The sequence below is a fragment of the Hyperolius riggenbachi genome, chromosome 5, assembly GCF_040937935.1.
Source record: "Hyperolius riggenbachi isolate aHypRig1 chromosome 5, aHypRig1.pri, whole genome shotgun sequence".
Taxonomy (NCBI): domain Eukaryota; kingdom Metazoa; phylum Chordata; class Amphibia; order Anura; family Hyperoliidae; genus Hyperolius; species Hyperolius riggenbachi.
Genome location: NC_090650.1, coordinates 25,925,273 through 25,938,796, shown reverse-complemented (window position 1 = coordinate 25,938,796; position 13,524 = coordinate 25,925,273). Strand labels below are relative to the sequence as shown.

The 13,524-nt window shown below is 45.3% G+C and overlaps 1 protein-coding gene across 2 annotated transcripts in view; it reads left to right on the top strand.

Moving 5' to 3' along the window:
- The window catches only part of KLHL18 (kelch like family member 18), a 35,754-nt gene extending 22,555 nt beyond the window's left edge, over positions 1-13,199 (top strand). Inside the window, exons 6-10 of one of the 2 annotated variants that reach the window (XM_068235211.1) lie at positions 309-445; positions 3,151-3,388; positions 4,771-4,875; positions 5,279-5,390; positions 11,342-13,199. In XM_068235211.1, coding sequence (XP_068091312.1) covers positions 309-445; positions 3,151-3,388; positions 4,771-4,875; positions 5,279-5,390; positions 11,342-11,728 — 979 coding nt within the window. In that variant the 3' untranslated portion in view covers positions 11,729-13,199. The remainder of the gene's footprint in view (positions 1-308; positions 446-3,150; positions 3,389-4,770; positions 4,876-5,278; positions 5,391-11,341) is intronic. The other variant, XM_068235212.1, reaches the window with a different exon arrangement.
- The last annotated feature ends 325 nt before the right edge of the window (positions 13,200-13,524 follow it).

The window sequence follows — 13,524 nt, the reverse complement described above, 5'->3', positions numbered from 1 at the left end:
GAACTGATTGTGTGCACATCGCACTGGATCCATGCGTGCGCATGCATATTTGTTGTTTTTTATTATTATTTTACTGGAGAGGGGAATTCATCCAACATTTTGCTGGGTAGGCCTACTTATACTGCTTCTAAGTTCATGCAAATTTGGCTCCACTTATGGCCGCACCCACATTCTGGACTGTGGCCACACCCATTTTTCAGTGCCCAGGATCTTTTAGGATCCCAGCAACGCCCCATGCTGCTCCATATGGTGTGCATCACCCCAACGCCTGGATAAGAACTCTAACGTTAGTTTTTGGTGCGTTTCAGGGATCTCGTGGACGAAGCGAAGGATTATCACCTGATGCCAGAACGCAGACCTCACCTGCTGGCGTTTAAAACGCGGCCGCGGTGCTGCACGTCTATCGCCGGCTTGATCTACGCAGTGGGAGGACTGAATTCAGCAGGTACCTTGTTTTCCTGAATTTTGTGAGAGTCAATAGAGTCCAGGATTTGCTAATATGGCGTTTAAAGGACACCCGAAGCGAAAATAAACTAATGACATAAACAATTGTATCTATCTTTCTTCTCCTAAAAATGACTTTTTAAGATATTTCACAGTTTTATTTAATGTTTAAATCTACTTTTTAAGTTTTAACTGTTTTATTATTTTTGCTCAATGACACATTCATTGAAGTATGCCAGAACTAAAATCTATGAACTATTGACCATTTTTATCTCTTTCCTGCTCTCAGAATCCATTTTTTGCTAGGAAAGTGTTTTATAGTTGGAATTTCTTATCAGTGATGGTCACACTGTAGTCACTTCCTGTCTGAGTCAGGACTGAGTCAGCCAATTACATACCTGATATTTAACTCTTTCAGGAAGAGAATAAAAGGAACACATCATAGTGATTTGTGTGCTAGGCACTGTACATACCCATGTCTATCTCATCATGTCACATGTCACCTCGGGTATCCTTTAAAGAGGAACTCTAGAGACAAACAGCAGAACGTAGCCAGTTATTCAGGATGCTTACTTGTACATTAAGTTTTCTGGTTTCAGCACCAGAAACCCTTCCTATACCTATACTTAGCTGTAAGGGCTCGTTTCCACTATTGCGGTGCGGAATCGCCTGGATTCCACCGCTGATGAAATCGCATGCGGATGCGATTCCGCATGCGTTTTTTGCCACGAATTTGCATAGGTAATGGTATTTGCGATTTTAACCATGTCACTGCCTGTGTGAATTTACATTGGTACCCTATGCGAATTCGCGGCAAAAAACGCATGCGATTTCCCTTATTGTGTGCGATTCGCCTGCATTCCACATGCAGGCGAATTCTGCAGGGTGTTCCGTGTAGATTTTCTCCGCACAATAAAACGCTCCCGCAGATGCATAAGTGGAAACAGGCCCATTCACTTATATTGTCTATGCGAATCCGCATACGCAAGACGCATGCGGATTCGCGATAGTGGAAACGGGGCCTTAGTGATAATGTAAAACTAAACAATGTTATTCACTACATTATTTTCACTACACTTCCTCTCTAAAGTGAACCTGAATCTGGGCAGAAAAAGGTTAATCAACCTATGTAGAGGCAAAGCTCTGGATCCCATAGAGACTTCCCGTTCCTTGTTCCGTCCCGTTGTTCCACCGATGTCCCCCATTGCAATTATTTGACCTGCAGTTTGAATATCTCTTTGTCTCTCCTCAAGCAAGCTTAGGAAAGTTTGGCTCACAGTGATCACAGAGTTAGGAGTAGGGATGCTCATTGAGATGCAGATATTTTCGAGTTGATGAAGGGTTATGCAAATGTATGCTGCTTAAAAATGCGCCAGTCAAATTTTACCTCTGCAGGATTTTATTGGTTCATTTTCAAGCTGCCTATACTGTATTTGCATACAAACTTTACGTAACGCTGCATCAGCTCAAAATGATTTCCATCTCATTGACCTTCCCTTGTCGGAAGCCAAGGAAGGATCGGTTCCTGACCGCCTCACGGAGCTCTGCTGTCATACCAACCGCAGTGTTAGTGGGCTGCAGCGGCGGGGTGGCAGCGTGGTCCCTACAGCGTGATGTCGGTGAGTCCCGTTTTTGTACCAGAAAGTCTCTAGTCCTTAAAGGGAACCTAAACTGAGAAGGATATGGATTTTCCCTTTTAAAATATTACCAGTTGCCTGAATCGCCTGCTGATCCTGTGTCTCTAATACTTTCAGCCACAGCCCCTGAACAAGCATGCAGATCAGGTGCTCTGACTGAAGTCAGACTGGATTAGCTGCATGCATGTTTCAGGTGTGTGATTCAGCCACTACTGCAGTCAGTGAGATCAGCAGGACTGCCAGGCAACTGATATTGTTTAAAAGGAAACATCCATATCTCTCTCAGTTTAGGTTCCCTTTAAAGTGAACCAGAGATGAAAATAAACTAATGAGATAAACTATTGGATCTGTCCTCCTACTCCTTTTTTTTTTTTTTTTATTTTTTTTTTTTGGGGGGGGGGGGAATATCTCAAGGTTTTATTTTATGTATAAACATTTACAAAGCAGATATGTTTCATAGTCTCAATTGCAGTGTCTCCAGAGCCCCAGAGTGAAGATACATGAACTATTGACCTTTTTATCTTTTCTTCTCACAGTACAAAGCCCAGGTATCTGCTTAGGAAAGGGTTTGATGCTAGGTACACACGTTACGTTTTTCCATTCATTAGATGCGTTCAATCGATAAATTAAGTCATGTCCGATATTAGTGTACCAGAGATGACATGTGACATGATGAGATAGACGTATGTATATACAAGCTGTGTCATCTCTGGTACTCTTTAAGGGGCCAGAGACTGCTGGCACTTAAGTGGTTAAAAAAAGTTTAGATTTGTTACGAATCTGAGCTGAGGGCAGAGAGCTGCGTAAAGCAGAGATGGAATAGAGTGTTGGTGCACAGTGCTGCCCCCTCCCCCTCTTGCTGGGAATGAAGAGCAGAGCACCCAGAGATAAGTTGGAGTTTAATTAGAAGCAGCTGCTTATACCAGCTGCACATAACAATGCAACTCATTTTTCTCAGCTGAACACATAACTGGATTAGATGGAACAGTAGTCCATTTATGATGATGTCATCTGTTTCTCTACAATCTGCCTGTAAAGAGGGTCACTGTTAAATGTTTAAGACGAGTAGCACATTTCTACGCAGGAGATTCTCTGAACGTGGTGGAAGTCTTCGACCCCATAGCCAACCGCTGGGAGAAGTGCCAGCCAATGACAACGGCCCGCAGCAGAGTAGGCGTGGCTGTCGTCAACGGACTCCTGTACGCTATTGGAGGATACGACGGCCAGTCCCGACTCAGCACTGTGGAAGTGTACAACCCTGACACCGATACCTGGACCAAAGTAGGAAGCATGAATAGCAAGCGGAGGTGTGTGGGATTTATATTAATAATAATATCATTTACATTATTTAGCTCTGACATATTCCACAGTGCTGTACAAAGATCACCGATCTATTCCCATCAGTCTCTGCACCAGAGGAGCTTACACTCTAATGTCCTCACCACAGTCACACACTATTATTATTATTATTATTATTATAATACATTTATATAGCTCTGACATATTCCACAAACCTGTACAGAGATCACTGACCCATTCCCAACAGTCTCTGCACCAGAGGAGCTTACACTCTAAAGTCCTCACCACAATTACACACTAGTATTATTATTATTATTATACATTTATATAGCTCTGACATATTCCACAGCACTGTACAGAGATCACTGACCCATTCCCAACAGTCTCTGCACCAGTGGAGCTTACACTCTAATGTCCTCACCACAGTCACACACTATTATTATTATACATTTATATAGCTCTGACATACACCACAGCACTGTACAGAGATCACTGACCCATTCCCAACAGTCTCTGCACCACGGGAGCTTACACTCTAATGTCCTCACCACAGTCACACACTATTATTATTATACATTTATATAGCTCTGACATATTCCACAGCGCTGTACAGAGACCACTGATCCATTCCCATCAGTCTCTGCACCAGAGGAGCTTACACTCTAATATCCTCACCACAGTCACACTATTATTATTATTATTATACATTTATATAGCGTTGACATAGTCAATAGGACTAGTACTATATTTACATATGTTTATTTCATAATATCACATGCCACTTTTGATACCCTTAAAATAAAAACATTTTTATCTGTACAACAGTAGATTTTTATTCTTTGTTAGTGTTGTGGATAAGTGGTGAGTACTGTTATTAATATTTATATAGGGCCAACATGTCACTAACTGTCCCTCAGAGGAGCTCACAATCTAATCCCTACCATAGTCCTATGTCCATCGTAGTCTAGGGCCTATTTAGAGGAAAGCCAATTAACCTTACTGAAATTTTTTGGGATGTAGGAGGAATCCAGAATGCCTGGAGAAAACCCACACAGACATGGGGAGAACATACAGATAATGCCCTGGCTGGGATTTGAACCGGGGACCCGGAGCTGCAAGGCGAGAGCACTAACCACTGCTCCACTGTCTCACTGCCTTCCAGTTCAGGAGTCCCGGTTTCCTCCTATGTATTCTGCCTATACTAAGTGTACCACTGGATGGTGCAGGCATCTGGGATCTATAGGTTACCTATACTAGGTTATCATGTACTGGTGGATGGATCAGGCCTCCAGGATGGGCCCGGTCTATGGATTTGTAGCAGTTGAACATTGGTGACATCTGTCAAGAGGTACTTCCGTCTGTTATTAATGATGGCTTCTTGTTCTTTCAGTGCAATGGGGACAGTAGTCCTGGACGGACAGATCTATGTATGTGGTGGATATGATGGAAACTGCTCCCTTAACTCCGTAGAGACGTATAATCCAGAGACCGACAAGTAAGAAAATGCGACCATTTGTATTTACTGTGACTCACTGAGATTGTGTGTGGGGTGTCTGGGATGGACATTTGGGTAGCACAACAGAGGCGCTGAGAAGATTAATTTACACTAAAAACAGTTTAAAAAAGGGAGATAGAGGTGGGCTAACCTCCCCATAGATTACTCAATTTGGTCGATTTCAAATAAAAATCACTTTACTAAATACTCCAATGTGCAACACGTTTCGCAGGTTTTACCCCGCATCAGGCAAAATCAAGGCGTAACTGAAACGAGCCCTGTAACAAGCCAGGCGCCTTACTTTGACATATTATACTATTGTGGCCTCTCGATTTCTTCTTTTGTCTGTCTATAAGTGATTTGGGTAGCAGAGGTCTAAGTATGTTTTTTTTCCATGCATCAGATGGTCAGTAGTGACACCGATGAGCTCCAATCGCAGCGCTGCTGGTGTCGCTGTGTTCGAGGGCCGGATTTACGTCTCTGGTGGACACGACGGACTACAGATTTTCAACACGGTGGGTATTCATTCTCCTGGACTGCCTTCTGCATTTATTACGCCTGGAGCCCACTGACAGCACTACCAATGCAGTCTTGAGATTTTAAACACGATTATCGGACCAATTGTGATTTGGTCCTGCGGCCATTGAGCGCGCTCGCTCCCAAAATCCTGCATGCGTCGCTTTGTGATCAAAACGCTGCAAATGGAACCACAACCATAGGGTTCTACTGTTGTCCGCTTTGCTGATAGTTGGTAAGTGCTGCAAAAGCGCTGACAGTGGACCCAAGGCCTTCTGCGTTCCTCTTAAATTTACTCACTCCCTTTTGCCAGTAGACTGTTGTACCGTGTTAGCCATCAGTACAAGCAATACGTTTTGAATCAGGATGATACCATTTATTGGCTAACTTAGGGGTAAATAAAAAGTAAGCTTTCGGCTTCTTCAGACTTTGTTCCTGTATACTGACAAGAAGTTGACATATGACATTTATTTATGTTTGCAAAAGAATGTTTCTTCTCCAAATGTCCAGTGTACATAAAGTGTAGGTTTTAACATCTTGTTTATATACAGGAACAAAGTCTGAAGAAGGCGTATTAGCTGAAAGCTTACTTTATTTACCCCTAAGTTAGCCAATAAATCGTATCATCCTTATTCAAAACTACTTGCTTTTCCTGTTGGCAAGGGGACAGTTAGCAAAAAAAAGGTTTTTTTTTTGTCCACTTCTTTTGCTAAGGACATGTGTTTGGCTTCATTTGCTCAGATAGCCCCCTCTCTAATAAGGATTTTTTGTTTCGAGTGCCCCTCAATATCTATATACTCTGCAAAAACAATTTTTTTTTTATTTTGGCAAATACCTGAATTTTCTCCTTTTTAATCCAGCCATGGGATTCACGCTGATATACTTTTTGTCCTCCTTCCCCTGGGAAGGGGTGTGGTTAGTCAGCCTCCTAACTCTTGTGGAGGGAGGAGCATAGCGTAGGCTGCCACTCTCCCTTTCACATTGTATTCTGGGAGGGGGCATGGCTGGGTGACTATTCACCCTGTCTACTATTGTGACTGGCGAATGGAGGAGCAATGCTTACGCTGCCACTCTCCCTCCTACATTGCATTCTGAGAGGGGAACCTGGCCGGGCAGCTATTCATTGTACATACTATTGAGGCTTATGGAGGGAGGGGCAATGCACACGCTTTCACTCTCCATTCCACATTGTATTCTTGGAGGGGGACGTGATTAGGAAACTATTCACCCTGCCTACTATTGTGGCTTGTGGAAGGAGTAGCATAACCAAGGCGGCCACTCTCTCTGCCTATTGCATTCTGGAAGGGGGCATGGATGAGCAGCTGTTCACCCTGCCCTTATGGAAGGAGGAGCAATGCACTGACTGCCACTGTCCCTCCCACATTTCATTCTGGATGGGGGCTTGGCTGCCCTCGCCCTCCCTACTTGAGTTATACAAGAAAAGATGTGTTCCCATTGTGGGAGGGACTGTTAGCAGAACCTAGGAGATCCCAGCATGAGTCACATGATCGCACTGAACAAGCAGGAAGACCAGGAATTGCCCCCTTGCCTGATGTAATCTCTTGCTTCCAGTGTGAAGATAAATGTCCTGCAGAAGGACCAGATTCTCATTTTCCTCCTATTTTATTACTTAGTTTCCAGCTTTTATCACTAGGCTTTCATCCACACCATAGTTCCACTTTTACAAAACTTTGAACTGCTTTTGAAAAGTTCCAGCAAAGAAAATACCAGCGGTGAAGCAAACATGAATTTAAAAATAAACGTGTGGGATAATGGCCTCAATTCTGGTAGCTATGTGAGGTAAATATTTTTTTTGTAGGTAAAATACCTCATGAGGTTAGGATAGTCTTTGGAGGATGTTTTTTTTTTTTGTTGAGGGGGGGGGGGGGGGGGAGGTGTATTTGATTATATAGCAACCTATGAAAAGTATATTTATAGGCATCCCTAAAAAAATCCAGTAAATATTTGGAGTTTTAATTCTACTATTCTTTTCTATTACACAGCCTAAATAGGAATGACACTAAAACTAGAGTGACCAGACGTCCCGGATTGCCCGGGACGCGTCCCAGATTCGGGGTCCGCTGTCCCAGGCTGCATGAGGTCCCGGGAAACGTCCCGCTTTCAGCAGCGGGACGTCCCGGCCTCGGGACTCTGGCCACTCTATAGACGCCGTGCCAGTTCATTGCCCGCAGCCCCGCTCCAGCCTAACTGTCTTCCGGTGTTCCGACACTGGCAGGCGAGCAGAGTTACGGCAAGATGGCTGCCGGAGCCCTGTACTGGAGACTATTTGTGTCTCCAGTACAGGGCTTCGGGCGCTATCTTACCGTAGCCCTGTCAGCGCAGGAGAGAAGATCAGCAGCAAGACGGTCCCGGGAGCAGCGCGCCAGAGGCCGGAGACTTCTGCCAGGTGAGTAAATGCTTTCTTTTCCAGGTGAAATGTTTGCCGGCATTGCGTTTATTTTCTGGTGAAATGTTTGCCTGCATTGCGTTTATTTTCTGGTGAAATGTTTGCCCGCATTGCGTTTCTTTTCTGGTGAAATGTTTGCCCGCATTGCGTTTCTTTTCCAGGTGAAATGTTTGCCCGCATTGCGTTTCTTTTCTGGTGAAATGTTTGCCTGCATTACGTTTCTTTTCTGGTGAAATGTTTGCCCGCATTGCGTTTCTTTTCTGGTGAAATGTTTGCCGGCATTGCGTTTATTTTCTGGTGAAATGTTTGCCTGCATTGCGTTTATTTTCTGGTGAAATGTTTGCCCGCATTGCGTTTCTTTTCTGGTGAAATGTTTGCCCGCATTGCGTTTCTTTTCCAGGTGAAATGTTTGCCCGCATTGCGTTTCTTTTCTGGTGAAATGTTTGCCTGCATTACGTTTCTTTTCTGGTGAAATGTTTGCCCGCATTGCGTTTCTTTTCTGGTGAAATGTTTGCCCGCATTGCGTTTCTTTTCTGGTGAAATGTTTGCCCGCATTGCGTTTCTTTTCTGGTGAAATGTTTGCCTGCATTGCGTTTCTTTTCTGGTGAAATGTTTGCCCGCATTGCGTTTATTTTGTACTGACATGTTGGCCGCATTGTGTTTATTTTGTACTGACATGTTTGCCCGCATTGCGTTTATTTTGTACTAGCAATTTTGCCCGCATTGCGTTTATTTTGTACTGACATGTTTGCCCGCATTGCGTTTATTTTCTGGTGAAAATGCAAAATGCATACAAATCGACTTTACCTCCAGGTACAGGCAGATCTTAGGCCTAGTGCACAACGAGCGGTTTTTGGAGCGATCCGCTGGCCGCATCCGCCTGTAAAAACGCTTGGCTAATGTGTTGCAAAGGGATAGTACACACCGGCGGTTTGAGGTTTTTGCCAAGCCGCAAACGTGCCTCCTGCTGCACGTTTGCGGTTTTCGGAAGCGTTTCGTCCTCAATGTAAAGTATAGGAAAAACGCAAACCGCTCTGAAAAACGTTACTTCAGAGCGGTTTGCCAGACGTTTTTGTTACAGAAGCTGTTCAGTAACAGCTTTTACTGTAACAATATGTGTAATCTGCTACCCAAAAACGCACCCAAAACCGCTAGGTGTGTTTTTTAGAAAATGTCTCTAAACATACCTAGAATCGCTCTGAAATCAGCTCCAAAAACTGCTAGCGTTTTGTGGATCTGCTAGCGGTTTTGGCGTGCACTGGGCCTTAAACTGATCTGTAAATTATGTGCTAACATGCCCCCTAATTTCCATGAGAATAGCTATTTTGGGTAAAATACCTCATAAATTACCTCATGAGGTAAAACATGACTAAAACCTACCAGAATTGCTAAATGTCATTACCTCATGAGGTAAATTACCTTACATGAGGTAATTTGTTTGATAACCCTACCAGAATTGAGGCCAATTTGTTGTATGTGTAGTACTAGCAATGTCACACACACACACACCCCCTTTACTCCGGCAACCACATGGGGCGTGTGTATGAGGGTTGCGTTGGAGCCCAGAGCCATTGGTGGACAGGTGAAGTATAGGGCACCAGGGGGGACAGTGCTGGGGGGTTTGTCGCGTTCGTCACTTGTCCCCACACCATTAGCGCTGCTCACCCAATCACCCACAACGGCCTGACATCTTGCAGCATGTTGAGATGTTTGGCCTGAAATTGGTTGCATCGTCGATCGCACATGCACTTGGCGGCACCGTTTTTCATCCAATAATAATTATCAAGTTGGTTGGTTGATCAGCCGGGTATGGGGTACCTTTAGAGCTGGAAAATGCTGAAAGGCGCAGGAACACACAATCGATTATTTTCGACAGATCTGATGTGATTTCCGATCGTTTATCTGATCAATTTTCCAATCGCTTCTATACAAAATCGATCAGAAAAACGATCAGAAATCAGATTGCCCCTGTTGGAATTGATCAATTCGACCATCAATCTGATAGGAAATTGCATGGTGTGTACCAGGTATTACGGTTCCCACACTTCAGGAGATTATGGGCTGATTCAACAAAGGGACAAATTTATCTCTAATCGAATCTGATTAGAGATAAATTTGTCTGTTCAATGATGCTACCCATATACTACAGGCAGATTCCCATCCAATTTCAGCATGAAATCTTCAGGGAATTGGCTGAGCCTACCGCGTCCGCCGCTGCCCCCCAATGTATAAATGTGTTCCCCTCCCCCCCCCCCCCCCCCCCCCCCGGTGTGTGCATTTATACATTACCTGTCCTGTGGCAGCCTTCAACGCGGTGTCTGTAACCTCCAGGCGGCTCTCAGTACACGTTACTGGTGCATAGTGTCTGACGTCAGAAGCTATGCGCCGGCATTAAACAATATGTGCAAGTGGCATGCACGGAGGCCACCCAAAGGTTACCGACACCGCGCGGAGGTTGACACAGGACAGGTTATAATGCACACACGGGGGGAGTGTTACGAAGTTTCACATTTATACATTTCAGCGGCAGGGGTTATGTCGCTCGTTCCGAAATCTGCCGCCGCACACCTGAACAACCAACGTCAGCCCAACATCTTGCACCAGGTGCACTGGGTGCCACCAATTTTCAAACAATTTGATAATATTAACATATTTGGTTGGTCGATCGTCTGCCAAAGTTGCCTGATGTATGGACACCTTTAGGCTACGGTCACATTAGGCTTTTTCAGCCGAGCGGAACGCAGCAGCCGAAGCAATGCTTTCCCTATCGGAAAGTTCACATTACTACGTTCCGCTCCGTTCCCTGCGTTCCGCTCATTAGAGCGGACGTTCCCGACATGTCGGGACCTTGCGTTCCCGCTCGAATCTGCTGTGAAATCGTCACGCAAACGCTGGCAGAACGATCGATTTCCGTCCGAAATCAATCGTTCCCGTCGATCCGTCCGTGGGGAAGATTTTGCTCGATCGCCGGCGGGTCGGGAGTGCTTCGATAGCGGCGTTCGAATGCCCGATGACCGACGCTAGCGGCAATACATTACCTGCTCCGCGCTGGTCTCCGGGTCCGGCTGGCTTCACTGAACTTCCTGTCCCAGCAGGAAGTTTAAACAGTAGAGCGCCCTCTGCTGTTTAAACTTCCCCAGGCAGGAAGTTCAGTGAAGCCAGCCGGACCCGGAGACCAGCGCGGAGAAAAAGACAGCGGAGAAACCGGGGGAGTCGTGCCGGCCGGAGCAGGTAATGTATGAGGGGGGGGGGGGGGGGGCAGTGGCAGCTTCACAGATTGTGATTGTGAATCGATTTCAGCATGAAACCAATCTGTTTGCAGTAAAGGCAGCCATACGATCCCTCTCTGATCAGATTCGATCAGAGAGGGCTCTATCTGTTGGTCAATCTGTTGGCAAATCGACCAATATGGCTACCTTAACACTTGGTTTTCTAGTCCTTTTTATTTACAGACAATTAGGAAAGATAAGAGTTGTTTACAATGGATAAGCAGAAGGGGATATTTGTCACTGTGGTCTCACCATGTTCCTGCTCTCTCCACAGATGGAATACTACAACCACCACACGACCACCTGGCACCCGGTAGCCAGCATGCTGAACAAACGATGCCGCCATGGCGCCGCCTCCCTGGGCAGCAAGATGTTCATCTGTGGCGGATATGATGGCTCCGCCTTCCTCAGTGTTGCCGAGGTCTACAACTCTATGGCGGATCAATGGTACCTCATCACCCCAATGAACACTCGGCGCAGCCGTGTCTCCCTGGTCGCCAACTGCGGCCGCCTCTATGCTGTGGGCGGCTACGACGGCCAGTCCAACTTGAACTCTGTAGAAATGTATGATTCGGAAACCAACCGCTGGACGTTTATGGCCCCCATGGTGTGTCATGAAGGTGGAGTCGGGGTCGGCTGCATTCCACTCTTGACCATCTAAGGGGGCCAGAAGAACATAGCCTGCTAAAATGGGATCAATGCCCTTTTTTTGTTTTTTTAATTAATGTGAAAGTCTAGACTGTAAGGTACAAATCCAGATGCTCAGTTTCCTCTCCTTCGTGTTTCTATCTTTGTGTTGTCTTCCCAAGACTCCAATCATGATGAGACAATCTCTTATCAGTATAACGAATGTATTGGTGGACTGCTCTTCAGACTCTCGCCCACCCCGTAAGGGGTGCCGGATTGTTTTTCAACTCCTGAATAAGGGCTGCTGGCTCTTTTCCATCCCCTGAAGATGGGCCACCGGCTCCTCACTTCCTTCTCTGGAGGGCTTTTGGCCTTCTATTTGCTCTTGAAGAAAGGCTGTTGGCTTCTTTCCCAACCCCTAAAAATGGGCCCTTTTTAGCTGCTCTTCTTGTTCCAAAGGATGGTCCACCAGCCTGCCTCTTTCGAGACAGAGGAGAGCTCTTCTGGCTTTTTGCATTCCACTGAGGAAGGGCTGCTGGGTCCTTCTCCAACCTCCAGGGCCACACCCTCCTCTCTTCCATCTTGTAGGAGGGGCTGCAGGTTTTCTCCATTTCGTAGAGGAAGGGCTGCTGTCTTTCCCAACCTCCAAATATGGGCCACACTCTCTGTGTCTGGAAGGAGGGGCTGCTGGCATAGTCCTTTCCTCTGAGGAAGAGCTTCTGGGTCCTACCCCAATTTCCAAATATTGGCCACACACTCCTCTCCTCCATCTTGGAGGAAGGGCTGCTGACATTTTCCCTTCCCCTGAGGAAGGACTGCTGGGTCCTTTCCAGGTCCCTAAGATGGGTTGGTTGCTCTCCTTCACCTTGAAGGGCCAATATTTTTTTTTTATTAACCTTATGTCCTCTCCTTCCCAAAGGAAGGACTGCTGACTTCTCTTAGAGCTCTAGAGAAAGGTATGCTGTCTTTCTTCCCTGCCCCTGAGGAAGGGTTTCTAGCTCCACTCCTTCTCCCCGCCCCCAAGGATGGGTCCTGGGTTTAAATACCTCCCCCATCCCCGTATGACTGTTTAGCTTTTCCAAATCTTGTGAGCTTGTTTTTTCTAGAGCTTCTGCACCAAAGTGATCTGCGTGTCGTGCACTGAGCCGCTGTGTGCTGTGATTCTCGTGTCCGGGAGCTTGCAATTTAAATCATGTCACTTTGATTGATACGTTTTATATCTGTAGAATATTTGCTATCTGTATAGTGCCATAGAGTTCCCTGTAATGAAAACAAAACGGAAATCCAAGAAGATTCTTTTTACAAAGGACTTTAGATTTCAGCTGGTCGTCTTCCTGTGGTGTAAAGTGTATCTGCCTGCAGAGTTCAGCTGGCGAACTACAAGCTTCAGCAAGCCTCCGCTGCATTTCCTAAATGCAGCAAGGCCATTTTTTTAATGATGTTATTCAGTGTTTTGATGTTGTTGGGACAAAAAGGATGATTTAAATAGAACTACAGAGAAGTAATGTTTGTTTTTTATATATGTATTTTTTATTATTTGGATATTGTGGGGGAAGCGTCAGAACCTCTGTCATGTTTTTATTGTTGTTTGTGTCCCTGTTGAGTATACTTCATTTCCTGCAGTGTTACAAGGAACATGAGATGCATATCTTCAGCAAGGGCATACATTGCAGTGACATTTACTGTAACAGGTTCTGGCATTCCCCCTGTTCTGTCTATGGTGGTCACACACATTACAATTTGGAAAAAAAAATTTGATTTGACAATTTTGATTGTTTTTTTCCCTCAAAAATTAGACACTTGTAACCAATGTGCCACACATGTATGTTC